Raw genomic sequence first — 27053 nt, 5'->3', positions numbered from 1 at the left:
ACACAGTAAGATAAGCAAAATGAGAAGACAGAAAAACACACAGCAGATGAAGGAGCAAGATAAAAATGCACCAGACCTAACAAATGAAGAGGAAATAGGCAGTCTACCTGGAAAAGAATTCAGAAAAATGATAGTAAGGATGATCCAAAATCTTGGAAATAGAATGGACAAAATGCAAGAAACATTTAACAAGGACCTAGAAGAAATAAAGATGAAACAAGCAACGGTGAACAACACAATAAATGAAATTAAAAGTACTCTAGATGGAATCAATAGCAGAGTAACTGAGGCAGAACGGAAAAGTGGCCTGGAAGATAAAGTAGTGGAAATAACTACTGCAGAGCAGAATAAAGAAAAAAGAATGAAAAGAACTGAGGACAGTCTCAGAGACCTCTGGGACAATATTAAATGGACCAACATTCGAATTGTAGGGGTTCCAGAAGAAGAAGAGAAAAAGAAAGGGACTGAGAAAATATTTGAAGAGATTATAGTTGAAAACTTCCCTAATATGGGAAAGGAAATAGTTAATCAAATCTAGGAAGCACAGAGAGTCCCACACAGGATAAATCCAAGGAGAAATATGCCAAGACACATATTAATCAAACTGTCAAAAATTAAATACAAAGAAAGCATATTAAAAGCAGCAAGGGAAAAACAAGGGAATCCCCATAAGGTTAACAGTTGATCTCTCAGCAGAAACCCTGCAAGCCAGAAAGGAGTGGCAGGACATACTGAAAGTGATGAAGGAGAAAAACCTGCAACCAAGATTACTCTACCCAGCAAGGATCCCATTCAGATTCGACAGAGAAATTAAAAGCTTTATAGACAAGCAAAAGCTGAGAGAGTTCAGCACCACCAAACCAGCTTTACGACAAATGCTAAAGGAACTTCTCTAGACAAGAAACACAAGAGAAGGAAAAGACCTATAATAACGAACCCAAAACAATTTAGAAAATGGGAGTAGGAACATACATATCGATAATTACCTTAAATGTAAATGGACTAAATGCTCCCACCAAAAGACACAGATTGGCTGAATGGATACAAAAACAAGAGCTTTATATATGCTGTCTACAAGAGACCCACTTCAGACCTAGAGACACATACAGACTGAAAGTAAGGGGATGGAAAAAGATATTCCATGCAAATGGAAACCAAAAGAAAGCTGGAGCAGCAATTCTCGTATCAGACAAAATAGACTTTAAAATAAAGACTACTGGAAGTGACAAAGAAGGACACTACATAATGATCAAGGGATCGATCCAAGAAGAAGATATAACAATTGTAAATATTTATGCACCCAACATAGGAGCACCTCAATACATAAGGCAAATAGTAACAGCCATAAAAGGGGAAATCGACAGTAACACATTCATAGTAGGGGACTTTAACATCCCACTTTCACCAATGGACAGATCATCCAAAATGAAAATAAATAAGGAAACACAAGCTATAAATGGCACATTAAACAAGATGGACTTAATTGATATTTATAGGACACACCATCCAAAAACAACAGAATACACTTTTTTCTCAAGTGCTCATAGAACATTCTCCAGGATAGATCATATCTTGGGTCACAAATCAAGCCTTGCTCAATATAGGAAAATTGAAATTGTATCAAGTATCTTTTCCGACCACAATGCCATGAGACTAGATATCAAGTACAGGAAAAGATCTGTAAAAAATACAAACACGTGGAGGCTAAACAATACACTACTTAATAACGAAGTGATCACTGAAGAAATCAAAGAGGAAATAAAAAAATACCTAGAAACAAATGACAATGGAGACACACCGACCCAAAACCTATGGGATGCAGCAAAAGCAATTCTTAGGGGGAAGTTTATAGCAATACAAGCCCACCTTAAGAAGCAGGAAACATCTCGAATAAACAACCTAACCTTGCACCTCAAGCAATTAGAGAAAGAAGAACAAAAAAACCCCAAAGCTAGCAGAAGGAAAGAAATCATAAAAATCAGATCAGAAATAACTGAAAAAGAAATGAAGAAAACAATAGCAAAGATCAATAAAACTAAAAGCTGGTTCTTTGAGAAGATAAACAAAATAGATAAACCATTAGCCAGACTCATCAAGAAAAAAAAGGGAGAAGACTCAAATTAACAGAATTACAAATGAAAAAGGAGAAGTAACAACTGACACTGCAGAAATAAAAGAGATCGTGAGAGATTACTACAAGCAACTCTATGCCAATAAAATGGACAATCTGGAAGAAATGGACAAATTCTTAGAAATGCACAACCTGCCAAGTCTGAATCAGGAAGAAATAGAAAATATGAACAGACCAATCACAAGCACTGAAATTGAAACTGTGATTAAAAATCTTCCAACAAACAAAAGCCCAGGACCAGATGGCTTCACAGGTGAATTCTATCAAACGTTTAGAGAAGAGCTAACACCTATCCTTCTCGAACTCTTCCAAAATATAGCAGAGGGAGGAACACTCCCAACTTCCTTCTACGAGGCCACCATCACCTTGATACCAAAACCAGACAAGGATGTCACAAAGAAAGAAAACTACAGGCCAATATCACTGATGAACATTGATGCAAAAATCCTCAACAAAATACTAGCAAACAGAATCCAACAGCACATTAAAAGGGTCATACACCATGATCAAGTGGGGTTTATTCCAGGAATGCAAGGATTCTTCAATATATGCAAATCTATCAATGTGATAAACCATACTAACAAATTGAAGGAGAAAAACCATATGATCATCTCAACAGATGCAGAGAAAGCTTTTGACAAAATTCAACACCCATTTATGATAAAAACCCTGCAGGAAGTAGGCATAGAGGGAACTTTCCTCAACATAATAAAGACCATATTTGACAAGCCCACAGCAAACATCATCCTCAATGGTGAAAAACTGAAAGCATTTCCACTAAGATCAGGAACAAGACAAGGTTGCCCACTCTCACCACTCTTATTCAACATAGTTGTGGAAGTTTTAGCCACAGCAATCAGAGAAGAACAGGAAATAAAAGGAATCCAAACCGGAAAAGAAGAAGTAAAGCTGTCACTGTTTGCAGATGACATGATACTACTATACATAGAGAATCCTAAAGATGCTACCAGAAAACTACTAGAGCTAATCAATGAATTTGGTAAAGTTTCAGGATGTAAAATTAATGCAGAGAAATCTCTGGCATTCCTATACACTAATGATGAAAAATCTGAAAGTGAAATCAAGAAAACACTCCCATTTACCGCTGCAACAAAAAAGAATAAAATACCTAGGAATAAACCTATCTAAGGAGACAAAAGACCTGTATGCAGAAAATTATAAGACACTGATGAAAGAAATTAAAGATGATACAAATAGATGGAGAGATATACCATTTTCTTGGATGGGAAGAATCAACATTGTGAAAATGACTCTACTACCCAAAGTGATCTACAGATTCAATGCAATCCCTATCAAACTACCACTGGCATTTTTCTCAGAACTAGAACAAAAAATTTCACAATTTGTATGGAAACACAAAAGACCCCGAATAGCCAAAGCAATCTTGAGAACGAAAAACGGAGCTGGAGGAATCAGGCTCCCTGACTTCAGACTATACTACAAAGCTACAGTAATCAAGACAGTATGGTACTGGCACAAAAGCAGAAAGACAGATCAATGGAACAGGATAGAAAGCCCAGAGATAAACCCACGCACATATGGACACCTTATCTTTGATAACGGTGGCAGAAATGTACAGTGGAGAAAGGACAGCCTCTTCAATAAGTGGTGCTGGGAAATCTGGACAGGTACATGTAAAAGTATGAAATTAGATCACTCCCTAACACCATAAACAAAAACAAGCTCAAAATGGATTAAAGACCTAAATGTAAGGTCAGAAACTATCAAACTCTTAGAGGAAAACATAGGCAGAACACTCTATGACATAAATCACAGCAAGAGCCTTTCTGACCCACCACCTAGAGAAATGGAAATAAAAACAAAAATAAACAAATGGGACCTAATGAAACTTCAAAGCTTTTGCACAGCAAAGGAAACCATAAACAAGACCAAAAGACAACCCTCAGAATGGGAGAAAATATTTGCAAATGAAGCAACTGACAAAGGATTAATTTCCAAAATTTACAAGCAGCTCATGCAGCTCAGTAACAAAAAAACAAACAACCCCATCCAAAAACAGGCAGAAGACCTAAATAGACATTTCTCCTAAGAAGATATACAGAATGCCAACAAACACATGAAAGAATGCTTAACATCATTAATCATTAGAGAAATGCAAATCAAAACTACAATGAGATATCATCTCACCCCAGTCAGAATGGCCATCATCAAAAAATCTAGAAACGATAAATGCTGGAGAGGGTGTGGAGAAAAGAGAACACTCTTGCACTGCTGGTGGGAATGTGAATTGGTTCAGCCACTATGGAGGTTCCTTAAAAAACTACAAACAGAACTACCATATGACCCAGCAATCCCACTACTGGGCATATACCCTGAGAAAACCAAAATTCAAAAAGAGTCATGTACCAAAATGTTCATTGCAGCTCTATTTACAATAGCCTGGTGATGGAAACAACCTAAGTGCTCATCATCGGATGAATGCATAAAAAAGATGTGGCACATATATACAATGGAATATTACTCAGCCATAAAAAGAAACGAAATTTAGCTATTTGTTATGAGGTGGATAGATCTAGAGTCTGTCATACAGAGTGCAGTAAGTCAGAAAGAAAAAAGACAAATACCGTATGATAACACATATTTATGGAAGTTAAGAAAAAAAAAATGTCATGAAGAACCTAGGGGTAAGATAGGAATAAAGACACAGACCTACTGAAGAATGGACTTGAGGATATGGGGAAGGGGAAGGGTGAGCTGTGACAGGGCGAGAGAGAGTCATGGACATATAAACACTAACCAACGTAAGGTAGATAGCTAGTGGGAAGCAGCCGCATGGCACAGGGATATCGGCTCGGTGCTTTGTGACCGCCTGGAGGGGTGAGATAGGGAGGGTGGGAGGGAGGGAGATGCAAGAGGGAAGAGATATGGGAACATATGTATATGTATAACTGATTCACTTTGTTATAAAGCAGAAACTAACACACCATTGTAGAGCAATTATACCCCAATAAAGATGTTTAAAAAAAAAAATATTATGCTACAAGTACAGGCAAAGGCAGGCAGATAAACCAAAAAGAGAAAGAGAGAGAGAAAGTGAGAGTAAGAGAGCCTGAAAACAGATCCCAATAATGTAAGAATTAAGAATATGAGGAAGGAAAAAAAAAAAAAAAAGAATATGAGGAAGGGTAGCATTTCAAATCATTGGAGAAAATATAGATAAATGAAAGTAACAAAAAAAATACAAAAAGGAAATACAGATGAACACCTCCAAAATCTTTTAATGGGTAAGTAGACATTATAAAGTAAAAATTACTAGAAATGTCTCTGTAAAAATGTTAAATTCCTGTCAGGCAAAGGATTAACATCTTTAAAGAGCTTTATAAAAATGAATGTGGCCTTTTCACAACGATGGCGCCGAAAGCGAAAAAGGAAGTCCCTGACCCTCCCAAAGCCGAAGCCAAAGCAAAGGCTTTGAAGGCCAAGAAAGCAGTGTTGAATGGCATACACAGCCACAAAGAAAAGAAGATCCGGACGTCACCCACCTTCCGACGGCCCAAAACACTGCGGCTCAGGAGGCAGCCCAAATATCCTCGGAAGAGCGCCCCTAGGAGAAACAAGCTTGACCACTATGCCATCATCAAGCTCCCCCTCACCACCGAGTCACCCATGAAGAAAACAGAAGACACACTGGTGTTCATTGTGGATGTCAAGGCCAACAAGCACCAGATTAAACAGGCTGTGAAGAAGCTCTATGACATTGACGTGGCTAAGGTCAACACCCTGATCAGCCCCTTGTATGGAGTATGGACTTCTGAGGAAACATCAGCTGTCCTGCCTCTAGAACTTAAGGGGCCTGATGGAGAGAAGAAGGCATACGTTCGACTGGCTCCTGACTATGACGCTTTGGATGTTGCCAACAAAATTGGGATCATCTAAACTGAGTCCAGCTGACTAATTCTAAATATAAAAGTTTTCACTATTAAAAAAAATGAAAGTGTCAATAATTGATCAAACAATTCACACAAGAAGAAATGTAGATAGAAAATCAATGTGAGAACTGTTCAAAATCTCTGGTGATTTAAGTGAAACTGAAAACAGTATCTGGCCTTTTTCTTTTTCTCATGACTGAATTGGTAAAATGGAAGAACAAATAAAGAAGGGAGAAAAGGAGGAGTGGGGAAAGAGAAAGAGGGAGGGGAGGAAAAGGAAGGAAGGGAAGAAAGAGGGAAAAAAGGAGAAAGAGAAGAATATATGATGGAAAGGAAGAGGAGAAGAAAGGAAAATTACTACCCAGTGTCAGTCAGGGTATTTTAAAATGAAATGTCCTACAATGTTAAGGGCCGTAGAAAGTGACACAAGATGTCTGGGGCAAAATTTAGCAGCCCACACAGTATATTTCATACGTATTAATTCCTCTAGGAATTAATGCTACAGAAATCAAGTTTTGTTACAGCACTATGTATGTGGGGAAAAAGTTGTAAGTAATCTAAATGACAAATTCGAAAAGATAGTTAAGTAAATAATAATATACACATATGAGTTGCAGCCTTTTAATATAATGCTATTAAAGAATAACAAAAGCTGTTCAAGATATATCATTTAGTGGGAAAGCTAATACTAATATGCTTAGAAATAACTGCATATCCCATTTGATAGTGCACATTTTTGTATTATATGTATATGAAATTGCTAACAGTGATTATTATTGAATGAAACAGTCTGGCTGATTTTTCTACTCTTCACTTATATATATTTTCTATAAATTATTTGCTATTCAAATTTTAGGCAAAAAATAAAGTTGTCCTATAGGTTTTGGCAAACCATCGACAGACTGTGTGCATACACTTTAAGTTTTGTTTAATGTTTTTATCTTAGCTAACAATATTTTCTCTACAAATAATGCATTCTGATTTTCATAGCTCAAAGTTTCTAAAAGTTGGAATGTAATATTTTAGCCAGATATCCACCCTAGAGATATAACTGAAATTACATATAAGTATTTGTTTTTTACTAAAAGTGGCATTTTATAGCAATTAATAATAACAATAATGACGAAAGCTGATATTTATTGAGTGTACCATGTACTTGTCCAAATATTTTGCTTATATTTTCACAAGTTTATAAAGTATAACTTCATTTTATTCATTCAATCTGATTTCCTATCAATAATTATTTTAAAATACAACTTTTTTTCTCAGTAAAAATATTGGATTCCCAAATATTATAAAGTTACACTTAAGAGCTGAGGAAGCAACCTGTGTCCATCGACAGATGAATGGATAAAGAAGACGTGGCACATATATACAATGGAATATTACTCAGCCATAAAAAGAAATGAAATTGAGTTATTTGTAGTGAGGTGCAGGGACTTAGAGTCTGTCATACAGAGTGAAGTCAGAAAGAGAAAACAAATACTGTATGCTAACACATATACACGGAATCTAAAAAAAAATTGGTCATGAAGAACCTAGGGGCAGGATGGGAATAAAGACACAGACCCACTAGAGAATGGACTTGAGGACATGGGGAGGGGGAAGGGTAAGCTGGGACAAAGTGAGAGAGTGGCATGGACATATATACACTACCAAATGTAAAACCGATAGCTGGTGGGAAGCAGCCACACAGCACAGGGAGATCAGCTCGGTGCTTTGTGCCCACCTAGAGGGGTGGGATAGGGAGGGTGGGAGGGAGGGAGACACAAGGGGGAAGAGATATGGGGATATATGTATATGTATAGCTGATTCACTTTGTTATAAAGCAGAAACTAACACACCATTGTAAAGCAATTACATTCCAACAAAGATGTTAAAAAAAAAGAGAGAAGATCCAAAAAAAACAAAAAAAAAAGAGCTGAGGAACTTTTAAAGAGAAAATAAGTTATCAGTAAGATTAGCACTCAAAATACTACAGAGATACTCATAATACTATCAATAATAAACTGGAGTTACATTTAAAAAGACCAAAGAAGAAATGTCAGCCAAGGAAAAGAAAGAATATCATATACTAATCCATCATATACTAGTCATATACATCATATAATCTATATACTAAACATCATATATTAATCCATTTCCCCTTTCCTCACAAGGTGGTCTCCCTCTAAAATTAGTACTTCCAAAATACATACTTTACAATTCAATGAAGATTTTCAGTACCCTTAAAATCCCTATGCACTTCCAACCATAGTTTTTTAAGAAGATGCTTCCCCTGCCACTTCAGCTCAAAGGCCTCTTTCCATGAATCTTTGCAGAGCAGCAAATAACTATATATTTGTTCTAGTATCCTTGGATGGTAGTACTTGAAGCTCATAGAGAAAGTTTACTAAAATGCCAGATGCTTGGTTTACAATATATATAAACCATAGCCATGCCTGAAATCTGCATATAGAGTGACTAGTCACTAGTACTAACGGGTTAAAACTTAACTTTCATTCAATATTGTCAAATGATGAGGATATGTCTGTGAGATAATTTTTTACCACAGTCTGTCCTATTAGGGTCTACATATTCTTCTAGTCAAGAAGTTAGTAAATATTTCAGCAGCAAAGGCCTTTTTGAGAAAATAATGAAAATGTGGAAACAATCACCATAAAAATATACTGCATCACTGAGAAATGGGCTAGGATGAAACAGAAAATCCAAAACTTAAAAGAGATAGAAGATCATTTTTCTTTCATGTGATAGTCTTTAGATAAGCTGTCCAGGGATAATTTGGCATCTACATGGAGTTAGGGAGCCAAGCCAGTTCTATCTTGTGGTTTTACTGGGCACAGCTTTCATTTCTAAGACCTCTCATGGCCCCAGGAAGTTTGAGCTCCTGCCATTTTGTCTATATGCTAGCCAGCAGGAGGGGAGGAAGGATAAAGAAGGATATCCTCTACTCTTTTAAAGGCACATCACAGAGTTTTCATCTTCTACTAACATTTCATTGGCTGAAATGTATGATCACACCAACCGCAAGAGAGGCTGGGAAATCTAAGGAAGATTAGGAGGGTGGATACTAAGAGACCACCAGCAGACTCTGCCATGTGCACTGCATGCACACTCACACATTTTGCACTCAAATTCAGGTGGTTTATGAAGCCCTCCTCCTGAAGCCTATCCCAAGAATCTGTCACATAGATCCAATGTCAAAAATCCCTGCTCACAGGATGAAAACTCCCGTAGTCTAGGCTGCTGGGCTTATGACATGATATATGACCTTGTTGGGTCGCTCCCCATAGTAGAGAGCCCTGACAAATAGAAGGTCTACGGTGATTATACGGAACATCTATAGGTAACTGACGTTTATTTTCTGACTTTCATTTTATCTTACATGGCAAGAATTCAGCCTCCCTAAAAAATCCTTCTCATTTATTTCTAGGAGAATACAGGACATGTTTCACATGTATCTGCCACCAAGTCTTCTCAGCTATTTCCTGATGATTGCCTTTTCTTCCCCCTCCCATCTCAGCTTTTTTCTTTGGCTGTGTTGGGTCTTTTCCTTGATGTGTGCGGGTTTTCTCTAGTTGTAGCAATCAGGGGCTACTCTTCGTTGCGGTGCGCGGGCTTCACACTGCGGTGGTTTCTCTTGTTGCGGAGCACGGGGTCTAAGTGTGTGGGTTTCAGTAGTTGTGGCTCGCAGGCTCAGTAGTTGTGACTCGCGGGCTCTAGAGCGCAGGCTCAGTAGTTGTGGCGCATGGGCTTAGTTGGTCTGCGGCATGTGGGATCTTCCCGGACCAGGGCTCGAACCTGTGTCCCCTGCATTGGCAGGTGGATTCTTAACCACTGCGCCACCAGGAAAGTCCCCCATCTCAGTTTTTGTTGTGATTTCTCCCTCCCAGAAATCACAATTTCAAGCCTCTGGCATGAAAAGCTGCTTGAAGGGGCTTTTCTACTGTCTCTGTGGCAAATAGCTTTTTATAGACGTTCTAGGGATTTGGAAACTAATATAGGGAAAAGATCTGGCCATGACGTGGTAGTAGCACACACAAAAACTTTAGCTTTGGTATGTCTGCCTATAGGGGAGTCCAGAGGCTATGGGCGGAGGCCTGGGGGTGTGGAGAGGTTGGGGGAGGTAGAGGGGGTGGAAGTGTCACTACCCAGAGGGGAGGAAGGCAAGGCAAGGGAACTTCCCCAGGGAGAGGAAGATTAGAGAGAGGGCTTAAATATCTAGGTGATGTCACTCAGCAGGACAGCAGGGAGTCTCTGCGTCAGAGAACTTTGAAGGGCAGCAGGGTCTTGGGGCCTTATAACTACAGTAGTTCTTCTCAATAGGTAATAGCTATCAAGATGAGGTTTCACAGGGCACGCAAACAAGCAGGCTCTAAGAAGCTAAAATTTTACTTGTTTGGACTATATTTAAAACAATTGTACGTGTAAAATTCTGAGTTTGGCATCAGTGGGCTTTCGAGCTAATGAACTAATGGTTCCAGCCTGCAGCGAGGAAATAACCTTAGGGACCAATACACAGAGGCCATCTTTGGCTCATTTGTACAGCACTTTTCAACCTCACAATAGACAATGACTGCTGAAAACCGCCCTTGCCACTTGTTGACTGATTAAAAATGCACCACCTTTATTCGGCGGACATTCTTAGGACTTCAAGCTCAGGAGACAGCATCTCAGATAATGCTAAGAAAACTGTTCCGAAGAGGAAGGGTGCGGAGCCATGATATATAGTAGCTTTTGCAACAACACCAGGTAGTCAGAACAACAGACTACTGTTAATAAAAGAAAACTAGACATTTCAAGTTAAGGAATTTAGCAATTTTCTATGTATGGGAAGACGCAAGAGTGGGCTCACTGAAATCTTTCCTTTCATATGCACCTCAACTATCTGGGACCAGTATCCTATGTTTTCACATCCTGAGTTTCCTCAAGCTACACCTTACTGAACAGTTAATGAGCTAAAGTCTCTAAGTGTCCAAATGGAGAAGAGTTCTTTGCAGTCCTCAGTCTATTCATGTCACCTGGTGCCCTGGGGAGAAACAGGGAGAACGCTGATTGAAGAAGAGGCTTGTGCAAACTTGTGGCTTACCGCACAGTTCAGGCTGGAACCCACAGGCAGAAGGTCTGGCAGCTTGGATACCAGTCTCCTAGTCTCTGAATAGCTCATGGAGACATATGACTGGGAAAAGCACAGTCATGTGCCCTTGGACTTTAGGAAAGGGACCTTGTGCCTTGCCACTTTCTCTTTCTCTAGTGGCTCTGACCAAGCATGTGTGGAAAGAACAGTCTTAGCAGCAAGCTACAGTCCATTCTCTCTCTTTCCTGGAGAATGCCTTGGGAAAGAAAGATGGCCTGATGAATATAAAACTTGGTATCGTGTTCACTATAGCAAACAATGGCATCTGATAAATCTAAAATAGAAGGAAAAATTTCAAGAGAAGCTGATTAAATGCCAAAGGGCTTACAAATGAAGGGTTTTCACCTGCATTTCTGAAACCCATGAAAAGAATGCTAAAATCGACCATTAAGAAAAAGGAACAAAATTATTTGATAAAGATTTGTATGCTGGTAAAACGAAACGTACATTACAGTGAATGAAATGACATAGGAAGCTTGCATATGTTTCTAGGTTGATAATAACGTCCTGGTCTACTTTTTGAAAAATACTTTTATCAATTTACAAATGATTCTTTCCATGAGCTTTCATAGAGCATTCTGATAATTTAGTCATGCATCTTGAGTACAAAGTTATACAATTATTTTTAAAATGTTTCTTCTATTTGAGGATAACTGTATATTTATTCTGCCACAATCTATTTACTGATTCTGAATTTAGATGTACTATTTTGGAGAGATAGGCATCTGGTATAGGATTTAAATTATACCTTTATTTTCTTTATCTGGAGATGTGAAGCCTTGTACAACCTTGGAGACTAACAGGGGCCAGAAATTTTTAGGAGTTATAAATAGAGGAAGAAAGTTATTTCGAGTAATATATACAGATATATTTCTGATAATCTTTTGAGAAGAAAAGATCGCACTCTCACTTTTTTAGACATTCAAGGGAAGTTCTATTGATGTCTTGACTGCCCATCTTATATTAGGCCAAAATAGAAATCTCATGGTGAAAACAGGTAGACATGCAATGCAATATGAACTAGAAAAGTAAAGTATAGCTTATAGTTGACAGCACAGGTTGGCATTAAATAATATATAAGTTTGCATAGGTATTCTTTTCAATTGTCACTGCTGTGCTGCCAGTAACTTTTCAAGTGCTGAAATATTTCCCTAAATTTTTTTTCAGATACTTTCTGTCTTCTAGGTGCCCTAAATATATAGGTAGTTACTTAGGATGAGATTATTTTAAAATAAGCACAGATAGAAATGCTATTCACCACAAATAAACTTTAGCCAAGCCTTCATGCCGAAAAATTCCATGTCTTCAATTATTTAGATAACCTTCCAGGCTTTTTTTTTTTTTTTTTTTTTTTTTTTGCGGTACGCGGGCCTCTCACCGCTGTGGCCTCTCCCGTTGCGGAGCACAGGCTCCAGACGCGCAGGCTCAGCGACCATGGCTCACGGGCCCAGCCGCTCCGCGGCATGTGGGATCTTCCCGGACCCGCGCACGAACCCGTAACCCCTGCATCGGCAGGCGGACTCTCAACCACTGCGCCACCAGGGAAGCCCTGCCAGGCTTATTTTACACATATTGGCTCACTAAATGCTAGTTAAAGAAGTACTCCATACACTAGCCTGTGCGTTCTTTGATGTCAGGGACCATGTCCTCTTCAATCTTCCCCATCGCAACACTTAGCACAGTGACTGGCTTCTAGCAGTATTCAATAAACATGATATCACGTGCAAGGCTGAAAAAACACATGATCAATGTAAGCTCTGTGACAACAGGGAATAGTCTCCTGTGTCATTTACACAGAACAGAGCTGGGAAAAATAAATATTTTCTAAACGAATGAATGAAGTTGCATTAGTTATTTGTATATTCGGAAGTTAAGTTCAAAGATCTAAGCACTTCGGTCTCAGAATTCTTTTCCATCTCCCTATAATTAAAATTGGCAGCTGGAATTTTGAAAGAAATATAATTTACTAGAGAAAGGTGAGCTGCTCACATCAACTTAAAGACCCCAAATTACATAAATTTTCAATATCTTCTGTCATTGGGTAAGAAAAATATATACAAATCGCGAGTTCACGGATGAGAAAGTGGTGAGAATACAGAATTCAAAAGTGCTAAATAAGTGATACTCCAAACTCCCAGCTGCCAGACAGAAATGATATGCAATTAATCTAATAAGGTGCATCCATAGTCCAATGCTAATAATTAAAACTGTAAAGGTCCACTGTATTGAAACAGAACCTTGATCTCAGAGAAATTTTCTCTGGACTTCAGGTCACTCCAGCACTGAATTATAAGTGGTGTTTCCATTTTCTCATTACTATATATAAACTCTTCTTGCAATGAAAGTATCTCCCAGACACTTTACATAGTACTGACCATCTTTATATTAGTAAAGGAATCACCAAAGATAAATATTCAAACCAATAATGTTTATATTTATTTAATCAGTGTAAGAAAAGGCTTCAGTGGACAAAAGTACTGAAAATGATGATTAAGTCAATGCCATCTTAAATATTTCTGGTTTGGCTTTATTTTCCCTATCCTTAATTATCGCATAGGAAAGCATCAGCTGTGTTGTTTCCCTCTCTGTATTTGGTTACATGTTTTTTCATATCATTTTTATAACTTTGTGCACAGAAATGTTAATCTCAGAAACATGTTTCCATTTCTACATATACCTAGCACTGTTCCTCACATCACTAATGGTGCTGAAACTAGGGCATGATCTAATTTCTGCCAATTCACCTAAACAATAAGCTTTTAGAATATCATATAGTCACTGATTCATTCATTTATTCAACACTCAATAACTAATGATGTTTCAGATATTGTGAAAGGTACAATCAGGAACAACAGAACAGAGCTCTTCGATGACAGTTGTGGTAAGTATCACAGAAGTGAGAGTCCTGGCCGCTATGAACACAGATAACAGAAAGTGATCAGAGACTTCCATGAGAAAAAAAGAACACAGAGCTGGGAGTTAATATGAGCATAGAGGTAGTAGGAAGAGCACTTTGGTAGAGGGAAGCAAAAAGGACATATTCTCCATCACAGGAGGAGTATGTCATTGCCAAGGAAGTGAAGGGAAGTCAGCGTTGCTGGAGCACAGAGAATATGGAAGAAGGTGGGAAGATGTTAGATGTTCTCCAAGATTCACTTTCCTTTCTTTCTCCTCAGAAGCTAGATCATATTTTTCAGTCACTCTCAGAGCCAGCTTTGGTAATATGGCTGAAACTGGTCCATGGAATGTAAGGGTATATAATCTGTGCTATTTCCAGGTCAAAGATTTTAAGAAGAGATTGTATCCCTTCAGGTTCTCTTTCTCCTTCTCCTAGTTGGATGAAGATGAGGACACGGTTTTGGTACGGGTACATCTACAAGAAAATAGGGGCTGGGTCTGTAAATGAATGAATATGGGGAAAAGGCTGTCCAATCAGCATAGCTGCTTTGAACTTTTATAAGTGAGAAATACATTTTACTAACTTAATACATTATACATTTTGGTGTTACTTGTTACTGAAATTTAGCTTAATATAACTAATACAGAAAATATGCATCTTGATGTGAGTTATTATCATTACAAAACTGAAATACATGGCATTGAGTGGAAATCGACGACATATTTTGCCAAAAAGCTAGAGACCCATGTTATGCAGTAATAAACCATATGATTAAATGTTGCCTACAATAATTAGGAAGGCAGACTGTACCTACAGAGCCTCTAATTTTAGGGAAAGCTACTAGAAGGAATTAAATTTTAGTGCTTGCCCTTGGTTTCTTTTTCTTTTTAAGAAGGTATTTAAAGAACAAGGTGAGGTCAGGCAAGGAATTTCTGGTTTGCAAACGGAAATAAAGAGGAATAGGATGTGGCCAGAAATTTGTATACTCACATGGTGTTACTGCTTCTGAGGATTCCAGAGTAGGAAAGAAGACTAGAAATGTGAGCAGCAAAGACCCATTAAGACTTCTCAGTTTTATAAGGGAACTCAGTTCTGTGGCAAACATAGACAAAGGGTAGAGCCCTGTATGGTCAGACCACTCAAGATGGCTGTTCTCTTGCTCTCTGTACATCCCCCCTCAACCAGTGCCTGGTTCACCTACACCCTACTCACATGACTGACCTTCCTACATACTTGCCCCAGGCCTCAGCTAATGTCTGTTCTAGCTTTAGATCAGAACTCTCCACTCTGCTTATCAAAGAGTTGATGAGGGGCCTGTCCCTCTGCTGGTTTCCCTGGCTGACATCAATTCCCCCTATAATTGCTAACCTCCCCTTGCCCCTGGGAGCAAAGACTGCCGCCCCGTCCTGCCCCACCATCTGCCATACATGGTGGGGTATTGCTTCAAGACCTTGCTTCAGACATATAAGCTTCCTATATCCATTAAACCATTGATGTCCCCATTGCTGACTCAGGGCTCTTTCTTTGGTCTTGAAGCTGGGCAAGCACAGGCCTTGCAGGCCTGCAGGGTGCAGCCCAAGCCCAAACCTATAGCTTTAGTCACAAGGTAGTCATCAGTGAACCGACAAGGGAAAGGCATCAGAGGAGGAAGCAAAGAAATAAAGCAGGTTTAATCTAGGAAAGAACTTTATGTGGAGGTGACTGGAATCAAATGGATTAGATATCTAAAATGTTTTTGAGAAACTTCCCTGGGGAAAAGTAAAGTCTAGAACATCCTTTGACTGTTTGATCTGTAAAACAATCCTTGAACTCCAAGCAGTACATGAGCAAGAAGTAGGATGCATAAGCCCCCAAAGCAGACTCACTCGTCAATTCTCAACTTACACGTTCATGGTGGAAAACAGACAAGGACAAATTTTCCGGAAGCTGGGACTCCCACAGAATACATCCTACCTCTAGTCAAGGAAATGACTCCACTGCCAAAGCTGGAGGCTTTCACATTGCCTGCCCAAGAGGTTTCCATCACTGGTATAGCTAAGTGACTGGTGTTATGTTTCATACTGTTGTGTATGTATGTCTTTGCAATAATGCTGTCTTTGCTCTATCATTATAAATTGGTAGTTTGGGTGGTGGGGGGCAGGGACAAATAACTTTGATTGACTACAGGTCACCAGACTATAAGGAAATGCAACCCTAATAAATGGACAGAATCATGCATCTTCAAGTCATCTTAAACTCTGATGTAGATGTAAACATTCTACACACATTCAATGTGACTTCAGGTTATCACCTTTCAGGATGTGATAAATGTGTTCATATTTGACAAGGAGACTAAAAATTATATTTGGTGATTAGAAAGCACCAAAAAGTGAGAAAAATATCACTATTGTCAGTGACTTTATGCGCTCACCAAAATCCATTTCCTCCTTTTTCTTGAGAGTGTCCTGAGCTGCATCTCCCAACCTCCTTTGTAGTGACTTGTGCCCACATGGCTGAGTTCTTAATGGGAGGTGAACAGAAGTGATATGAGCCTTATACAGACCAAAGCCTTTATAAAAAATTTATGTCCCCTCCAAACAGATGTGTCCCTTCCACAGCTGGATGAAGATGTCAGTAAGGCCTTTGGGAAAGGCAATGTCACAAGAAGTAAAAAGCATGAATCCCTGAATCACTGCATGGAGGACAGCCACCTTCTGACCATGAATACCCACCTTGGTGGGTTAAGTAAATGAAAACTAATATCCAATATAATTGAGGCATTATACATTTTTAGTCTTTTTTTTTAACAGTAGTTTATCCTGTCATGACTAACATGGGGACATAGTGACACCCAAAAATGAGACTAGAAAGGAGAGAAACCATGAGGGGCTCACAGAGTAAAATGACCATATGTCCCAGTTTGCCTGGGAGAATCTGAATTTGAGTTCATCATCCCTGAGTCCCATCCACTTCAACTTTATCCCAGATTTTTCATTTTTAATGAAACATTATTATTAACATTTGCACCAACATAAGCTCTGGTGGGTTTGAAAAACTTACACCTTGTACTTCTGCCATGTGTCTAGTACTGCGTGAGAAGCCTAGATAATTAACAATCTCCTTTTAACACCTATTAAAACCTGAAATATAACCAGCAATAAGTAGGAAGTGTGTGCCACACCAATTCCAGATATAATGCAAGTCTTCCTTACAAGGACACTACACGAGGCGTTTACTGATAAAATGAGGTGTGCTCAGTCAAAGCAGGGAGGGAAAGCTACCTCAGTCTGGTCTGATGGAGTAAACACTTTAACACTGCCACCCATGTCTGGCATTTACTATATCAACCCTTTACGTGATGACCCATGCTACAACCTATGAAATGCATGAAACTACCAAGAAGCCAGTTGAGAAGATCAGTGGGAACTGTGGGAAATTTATAAATGAGGAAACATACTAACATGTTAGAAAAAGGCTGAGCGGATCTGCTAAGCCTCACAGGAAAACTAATCTGAACCTTCTTGCTACAGTGGTTATGTCATTTATTTTATAGCATCAACCTACAACTATTTTGTTGTTGTTTGCTAACACATTTTTTCCCCAATAAACTCTTTGGCAGTACTGGAGTTAAAATGACATGATTAATAAAAAAATATTAAGTATTGAGTTTGTGTTACCAACACAAAATATGGTTCTGACTTGCCCATCGAAAATGGGGCTGTGATGATACCACTGACCCAAGGAGACCACAAAATGCAAATCTGAGGAAACATCAGCAGCTATTCCAGAAGTTAGCTATTTAGAGAAGACTGTACCTGAAGACCACGATGTAACACATGCTGCAGTAGAAGGTGTATTTATATATCGCTCTGTGAAGCATAATGTTTCATTTAGATCAAGTCACAATTCATATAAGTTTTCACGTTTTTAATTTCAAGTTTCCATCTGCATTTTACAAAGATGAAGAAGAAAACTGTAAATGTGTCGACGCCATTAGCAAAAGAAAAAGTATTTTGAAGAGTTAAATGAGGCCAGTTTTATCTAATGTTATCAGGTGCTTCAAATAAAATGTCAGTTTTCTAATTCAATAATGATGTGATAGTTTTCATCCAATACAGGGAAACAAAATAAAGCTTTTCAGAATTTGATTCTTTCGAAAGTGACTCCATCAGCCATTGTTATGGATGCTATTTAAATTCAGATTAAAAGTTTAACATTGAAGATAAAATGATAAAAACACAAATTTTGGTGGAGCATGACACCTTGCTCACGTACTGCTCAGATTCCAAGGCTTGATTTATAGCTCAAAGAGTCAAAGGGTGTTCTAGACGTTTTTTTCCCAGTGAAGTTCCTCAAAAATATGTTAGGCATCTGGTCCATTTGATTCTAGTCATCTCCACATACTAATAACTAAAGTACTCTCAAATTAATCTAAGTCCATTGACTAAGTCAATGGAAGAGTTGGCAGTCCAAAATATTGGATTCTGGCACTTTCGAAGACCAATTGTAACCTGCCATCGCCAGTAGACTGGGGAAATAGTAAAGCCACTGCCTAGGAAAGGGGACCCTCCTCACAGGCTTGCTCAAAGACCAGCAAGAAGCTGCCTTCTTTCCCTCCTGCCATGAGCATACGCAAGCTTTCCCCTAGGCCAGGGTATCATCTTAGGGAAAAGAAAGGGGGAGTCAATCATGAGAGAAGAAAAAAGAGGGGGCTGAGCTTTGAATATATGAAATGTTTACCTGCAAAATATCAAACATTGAAGTAGCAAGTTTAAAGTATGTCTTGCTCTCCATCTGTGCAAGTGGGAACTTCAGAGCAATGTGAGAAGTGATAGAATATAAACTATGAAATACTTTCACACTAAATGCCGTGTGTTAAACTACACACGCAAGTATATCATTCACATAACTCTCCACACATAACTCTCCAGAATAAAGGTTACCACCAGTCTACCCCTGCATAACCTGTGCCAGGGCCAGGTAAGTCATTATGCTTCCTACTCAATTTTACATAATCAGTGAGTGGCAGAGCCATTCTCAAACCTATCTGTTTGGTATCCAAGCCTTTCATTTTCCACCATTTCACACAACTTCCCAACAATGACATTGGTGAACTAGCTGAACCAAAACTGTTGAAGCATAACTATTCCATATGGCCCTTGGGTTGAAACAGCTGCTGACCAGTACTACAACTCGTTTTCATATAATTTTTCTTCAATAACTCTTACAGGAAAAAAAAAAATAATTTGCTCTCCATGTACCTAGGTCTCTCTCACTGCACACTTTTATTAGTCATCAATCATTCTAACTTCTAAACTTTTACATCATTTTCTTGAAATCATTCCTTATGCCCATCCTGTTGGTCACTAATTCATCTTTCAGCAATCAAGTAGGGCTGTCAAATTTCTACTAAAAATATTCTAAGCATGTGGTCTAACCAATCATTTTCCTATAGCATGACATAGGCCTGTGTTAGGCTGCCTGTATTCCAGAAACGACTTAGTGAAATGTGCTACCACCAACCACACTCTAGTGTGAAATTTCAAAGTAGCCCCTCATACCCTTAACAGCAGCCTAGGAAATACCTCAATAAATAGCCCATTTTCAAATGACATCCATTCTCTTCCACCCTTTTGATTCATCCATAATGCTGTAACATATTTTTGCCTTCCTATGCCTAGTAAAGCTTAAGATTCTCTAAGGCCAGAGAATTTGAATTATTCAATGTTGTGTTGTATTTTCTACACCACGGCTGTCACTATCACAACCACCACCACTACCACTCTATATTCATGATTTATATAGAGTAGCCTCTTCACAGTTCTTGGTGTTACTCCCTTTATTTCTAGTCTGATCAGTTACTCCCTTTAATTCTAACCTCAAACATGTAGTAATGTTCTTCCCTTGCCAAGAATGATCTCTTTCCTGTACACCTACTCAAATAACATGCATCAAAATTAGGGTCCCAGGTCAGACTACAGAACCCAAAACATGATTTTTAACATTTCACTTACTTGATGCCAAAATCATATACAGTTCATCTTGAGATAAAAATGCAGACACTTCATTGAAAAATTAACATGTTATGTAAATATGAAGTCAACAAAACTTAGTGACTTTTTACTTTACAACTCTATACTGTCAATCACTCTTCTATCACTGAACAATAAACATATTGACATAGCTGTTCCAAAGAATATAATGTATGTATAGTAGAATTAGTAGCTTTCTTAGCTTAGATAGCTCTCAAATCATAAGCACTTAACAATCAGTTGCCCATTGTCCATGATGTGTAATGAGGTTTTTAGTTATGTATACTTCCTGCTTTGTTACCTTTCATATAAGCTTATTAGTAAATTTTGAATGTAGACTTTATAATAGAAATGGAAATATTTAATTAACAAAGAGCTTCAAGCTTGAATTTTTACAGATTTTTTTTTTTAAGAGAGAAAAAGGAAAATGGAAACAATAGAAAAGAAGCACCTCTGGATAACCTCTGGATAGAGATTTCCAGTATGACCTTAGCTAGAACATTTACAATTTACTTCAACTTTTCATATCTAAGCTGGGAGTTGTTGTTGTTTTGTTTGCTTTGTCTTTACGAGGGGTTTTTGAATTTGTTACTTCAATAGCTTACTGTTACTTTTCCTTGAATCCGAGGGTCACAAATGAATCCAAAATTTTGTATAATGCTGAGATTTTATTTCTCTGCAGATGCTTTTTGAATATTGTGCCTTTAAATGGGAGGATTGATGGAAATTTTAAATTATAATAAAAATAAAAACTTATCAAGTCTCAAACAGACATATGCCTTGCTGCATAAATTTCAAGGTCAAGAGGAAGTAGTAGGATATTATCTATCTTTCCATCTTTATAACCTTGATGTTTTTTCCTGTGCATGACCATGTATTGAATCTGAGTTGCTCTTGACTTTAAAATCTGAATGATCACACATGTAGCTAGCTTTTAAGATTAGTTTGTTTTGATGTTTTCTACTCTCTTTAACTTGTTCCTATGATCTGTATCATTTAAAAAATTCCTAAAATGTTTATGAGAGGATAGACAAATAAAACCTCTTCCACTTCTACTGAGAAAGTAGCAAGTGTGTACCTAATATCTTTTTTCCCTTTCAGGTGCAAGGACCTTAAAGTAGCATTTTTTAAAAAGGTAAGTTAAGTGACTAAGAAATGACATCATTTTACTGTTAATAATTCCACTCCTACTCATTTTTAGTGAATTGGAAAAGACAGTGATTTTTTTTTTGTTCTTCATCAAGTAGTTTTTAAAATAGATCAGATGCTGTTAAAAAGAAAAAAAAAATGATTGTACACTTTAGAAAGATAAGTATAACCAAAAAAGTTTTTCTTTCTTTTTAAAAACATGTTGATTTCTAGAATCTAGAGATTTTCTTTTACACAGTTTCATGGAAGTTTGAATATTGGCTACTAAAATTAATGATCTGTATTGGGAGCTGACCTGTTCATGAACTTTAATTTGACACACATTGTCAACTTCCTATAATTGCAAATATAGAATATGAAAGTGAATAGAAGAGGATGGATGTGGCATTAAAGATTCAGGGTCAAACATTAAAACCAAATGTTCACATGGAAGAAAAAATTATTTCATGGACTCCAGATGGTCCAGCAAGACCAGAAGTCATCTGAGACGTCAGAAGACCAACTTACTTATATCCTCCTTTGTTCATTGAGCAAGTCATCATTAAGTGCCCACTTTGTGCAAAGCACCTTACTAAGCCCCGTGATAGGCATATGAATGAAAAGGACACAGTCTAAAAATAATAACAAAGAGCTCTGATCTAACCTATGTGGGTTGGGAAGATTTTTCCAAGGAAGTGACATTTAAACTGGAATATAAAGAATATGTATGAATTAATGATATATCCTGATGGGGTGGGAAAATGTCTTTCAGAAAGTGGAAATAGCTCTGACACCGAGGGATGGTGAAGCATTAGAAAAACTAAAAGAAGTCCAGTGCAGAAAGACTGTATACTGGGTAGGGTGAGGTGGTGACAATGTATATGAGGTGAGGTGGTGACAATGTATATAGTTGTCACAAATGGAAAACAACGACTCATGGAACTAAGCCAGCTAGGAACTAAGATCGCAGAGTAGAAGGACGTGCTCCCACTCCCTCTTGTGAGAACACCAGAATCACAACCACCTGCTGGACAATCATCGACAGGAAGACACTGGAACTCACCAAAAAAGATACCCCACAGCCAAAAGACAAAGGAGAAGCCACAATGAGACGGTAGGAGGGGCGCAATCATAGTAAAACCAAATCCCATAACTGCAGGGTGGGTGACTCACCGACTTGAGAACACTTATACCACAGAAGTCCACCCACTGGAGTGAACGTTCTGAGCCCCACGTCAGGCTTCCCAACCTGGGGGTCCGGCAAAAGGAGGAGGAATTCCTAGAGAATCAGACTTTGAAGGCTAGCGGGATTTGATTACAGGAGTTCAACAGGACTGGGGGAAACAGAGACTCCACTCTTGGAGGGCACACACAAAGTAGTGTGCGCATCGGGGCCCAGGGGAAGGAGCAGTGACGCCAGGGGAGACTGAACCAGACCTACCTGCTAGTGTTGGAGGGTCTCCTGCAGAGGCAGGGGGGTGGCTGTGGCTCACCCTGGGGACAAGGACACTGGCAGCAGAAGTTCTGGGAAGTACTCCTTGGCGTGAGCCCTCCCAGAGTCGGCCATTAGCCCCACCAAAGAGCCAGGGTAGGCTCCAGTGTTGCGTGGCCTCAGACCAAACAACCAAGGGGGAGGGAACCCAGCCCCACCCATCAGCAGACAAGCACATTAAAGTTTCACTGAGCTTTGCCCACCAGAGCAACAGTCTGCTCTACCCACCACCAGTCCCTCCCATCAAGAAACTTACACAAGCCGCTTAGACAGCCTCATCCACCAGAGGGCAGACAGCAGAAGCAAGAAGAGCTACAATCCTGTCGCCTGTGGAACAAAAACCACATTCACACAAAGACAGACAAGATGAAAAGGCAAGGGCTATGTACCAGATGAAGGAACAAGATTAAACCCCAGAAAAACAACTAAATGAAGTGGAGATAGGCAACCTTCCAGAAAAAGAATTCAGAATAATGATAGTGAAGATGGTCCAGGACCTCGCAAAAAGAATGGGGGCAAAGATTGAGAATATGCAAGAAATGTTTAACAATGACCTAGAAGATTTAAAGAGCAAACAAACAGAGACGAACAATACAATAACTGAAATGAAAACTACACTAGTAGGAATCAATAGCAGAAAAACTGAGGCAGAAGAACGGATAAGTGACCTGGAAGACAGAATGGTGGAATTCACTGCTGCAAAACAGAATAAAGAAAAAAGACTGAAAAGAAATGAAGACACTCTAAGAGACCACTGGGACAACATTAAATGCAACAACGTTCGCATTATAGGGGTCCCAGAAGGGGAAGAGAGAGAGAAAGGACCGGAGAAAATATTTGAAGAGATCAGAGTCTAAAACTTCCCTAACATGGGAAAGGAAATAGCCACCCAAGTCCAGGAAGCACAGAGAGTCCCATACAGGATAAACCCAAGGAGAAACATGCCAAGACACATAGTAATCAAATTGGCAAAAATTAAAGACAAAGAAAGATAATTGAAAGCAGGGAGGGAAAAACGACAAATAACATACAAGGGAACTCCCATAACGTTAAGAGCTGATTTCTCAGCAGTAAGTCCACAAGCCAGAAGGGAGTGGCATGATATACTTAAAGTGATGAAAGGGAAGAACCTACAACCAAGATTACTCTACTCGGCAAGGATCTCATTCAGATTCGAAGGAGCAATCAAAAGCTTTACAGACAAGCAAAAGCTAAGAGAATTCAGCACCACAAAACCAGCTCTGTAACATACGCTAAAGGAACTTCTCTAAGTGGGAAACACAAGAGAAGAAAAGGACCTACAAAAACAAACCCAAAACAATTAAGAAAATGGTCATAGGAATATACATATCAATAATTACCTTAAATGTGAATGGATTAAATGCTCCAACCAAGAGACACAGGCTTGCTGAATGGATAAAAAAGCAAGACCCATATATATGCTGTCTACAAGAGACCCACTTCAGACCTAGGGACACATACAGACGGAAAGTGAGGGGACGCAAAAAGATATTCCATGCAAATGGAAATCAAAAGAAAGCTGGAGTAGCAATACTCATATCAGATAAAATAGACTTTAAAATAAAGAATGTTACAAGAGACAAGGAAGGACACTACATAATGATCAAGGGTTCAATCCAAGAAGAAGATATAACAATTATAAATATACATGCGCCCAACATAGGAGCACCTCAGTACATAAGGCAACTGTTAACAGCTATAAAAGAGGAAATCAATAGTAACACAATAATAGTGGGGGACTTTAACACCTCACTTACACCAATGGACAGATCATCCAAACACAGAATTAATAAGGAAACATAAGCTCTAAATGACACAATAGACCAGATAGATTTAATTGATATTTATAGGACATTCCATCCAAAAACAGCAGATTACACTTTCTACGCAAGTGCACATGGAACATTATCCAGTATAGGTCACATCTTGGGTTGCAAATCAAGCCCCAGCAAATTTAAGAAAATTGAAAAAAAATCAAGCATCTTTCTGACCACAACGCTCTGAGATCAGAAATCAATTACAGGGAAAAATATGTAAAAAACACAAACACATGGAGGCTAAACGATATGTTACTAAATAACCAAGAGATCACTGAAGAAATCAAAGAGGAAATCAAAAAATACCTAGAGACAAATGACAAGGAAAACACGACAATCCAAAACCTATAGGATGCAGCAAAAGCAGTTCTAAGAGGGAAGTTTAGAGTTATACAAGCCTACCTCAAGAAATAAGAAAAATCTCAAATAAACAATCTAACCTTACACTTAAAGGAACTAGAGAAAGAAGAACAAACAACACCCAAAGTTAGCAGAAGGAAAGACATCATAAAATCAGAGCAGAAATAAATGAAATAGAAACAGAGAAAACAATAGCAAAGATCAATAAAACTAAAAGCTGGTTCTTTGAGAAGATAAACAAAATTGATAAAACATTAGCCAGACTCATCAAAAAAATGAGGGAGAGGACTCAAATCAATAAAATTAGAAATGAAAAAGGAGAAGTTACAACAAACATGGGAGAAATACAAAGCATCCTAAGAGACTACTACAAGCAACTCTATGCCAATAAAATGGACAATCTGGAAGAAATGGATAAATTCTTAGAAAGGTATGACTGAACCACGAAGAAACAGAAAATATGAACAGACCAATCACAAGTAATTAAATTGAAACTGTGATTAAAAATCTTCCAACAAACAATAGTCCAGGACCAGAAGCCTTCAGAGGTGAATTCTATCAAACATTTAAATACCTAAGACCCATCCTTCCCAAACTCTTCCAAAACTGTGAAGGAAGGAACACTCCCAAACTCATTCTATGAGGCCACCATCACCCTGATACCAAAACCAGACAAAGATACTACAAAAAAAAGAAAATTACAGACCAATATCACTGATGAATATAGATGCAAATATCCTCAACAAAATACTAGCAAACAGAATCCAACAACACATTAAAAGGATCATACACCATGATGATGTGGGATTTATCCCAGGGATGCAAGGATTCTTCAATATATGCAAATCAATCAATGTGATACACCATATTAAAAAAATTGAAGAATAAAAACCATATGATCATCTCAACAGATGCAGAAAAAGCTTTTGACAAAATTCAACACCCACTTATGATAAAAAGCTCTCCAGAAAGTGGACATAGAGGGAACCTACCTCAATATAATAAAGGCCATATACGACAAACCCACAACAAACATCATTCTCAATGGTGAAAAATGAATGCGTTTCCTCTAAGATCAGGAACAAGACAAGGATGTCCACTCTCACCACTATTATTCAACATAGTTTTGGAAGTCCTAGCCACGGCAATCAGAGAAGAAAAAGAAATAAAAGGAATAGAAATTGGAAAAGAAGTAAAACTGTCACTGTTTGCAGATGACATGGTACTATACATAGAGAATCCTAAAAATGCCACCAGAAAACTACTAGATTAATCAATGAATTTAGTAACATTGTAGGATACAAAATAAATGCACAGAAATCTCTTGCATTCCTATACACTAATGATGAAGAGTCTGAAAGAGAAATTAAGGAAACACTCCCATTCAGCATTGCAACAAAAAGAATAAAATTCCTAGGAATAAATCTACCTAGGGAGACAAAAGTCCTGTATGCAGAAAACTATAAGACACTGATGAAAGAAATTAAAGATGATACCAACAGATGGAGAGATATAGCATGTTCTTGGATTGGAAGAATCAATATTGTGAAAATGACTATACTACACAAAGCAATCTACAGATTCAATGCAATCCCTATCAAATTACCAATTTCAGTTTTTACGGAACTAGAACAAAAAATCTTAAAATTTGTATGGAGACACAAAAGACCCCGAATAGCCAAAGCAGTCTTGAGGGAAAAAAATGGAGCTGGAGGAATCAGACTCCCTGGCTTCAGACTATACTACAAAGCTACAGTAATCAGGACAATATGGTACTGGCACAAAAACAGAAATATAGATCAATGGAACAAGATAGAAAGCCCAGAGATAAACCCACACACCTGTGGTCAATTAATCTATGACAAAGGAAGCAAGGATATACAATGGAGAAAAGACAGTCTCTTCAGTAAATTTTGCTGGGAAAACTGGACAGCTACATGTAAAAGAATGAAATTAGAACACTCCCTAACACTATACACATAAATAAACTCAAAATGGATTAGAGACCTAAATGTAAGACCAGACACTATAAAACTCTTAAGAGGAAAACATAGGAAGAACACTCTTTGACATAAATCACAACAAGATCTTTTTTGATCCACTTCCTAGAGTAATGGAAATATAAACAAAAATAAACAAATGGGAC

General features: G+C 38.2%; 1 protein-coding gene across 1 annotated transcript; it reads left to right on the top strand.

Moving 5' to 3' along the window:
* Nucleotides 1-5521: 5521 nt before the first annotated feature.
* LOC136124451 (large ribosomal subunit protein uL23-like) lies at nucleotides 5522-6049 on the top strand. Its single transcript, XM_065879171.1, has 2 exons — nucleotides 5522-5900; nucleotides 5964-6049. The coding sequence occupies exons 1-2, from the start codon at nucleotides 5522-5524 to the stop codon at nucleotides 6047-6049; spliced, it is 465 nt and encodes a 154-aa protein (XP_065735243.1).
* The last annotated feature ends 21004 nt before the right edge of the window (nucleotides 6050-27053 follow it).

This window comes from Phocoena phocoena, chromosome 6, assembly GCF_963924675.1.
Source record: "Phocoena phocoena chromosome 6, mPhoPho1.1, whole genome shotgun sequence".
Taxonomy (NCBI): domain Eukaryota; kingdom Metazoa; phylum Chordata; class Mammalia; order Artiodactyla; family Phocoenidae; genus Phocoena; species Phocoena phocoena.
Note: the sequence above shows the minus strand (reverse complement) of the source record. Positions and strands in the feature narration are given on the sequence as shown.

Coding starts and splice junctions, on each gene's coding strand:
- LOC136124451 (XM_065879171.1), top strand. CDS start 5,522: ATGGCGCCGAAAGCGAAAAAGGAAGTCCCTGACCCTCCCAAAGCCGAA. Junction 5,901..5,963: donor TAAGGTCAACACCCTGATCA/GCCCCTTGTATG, acceptor TAGAACTTAAGG/GGCCTGATGGAGAGAAGAAG.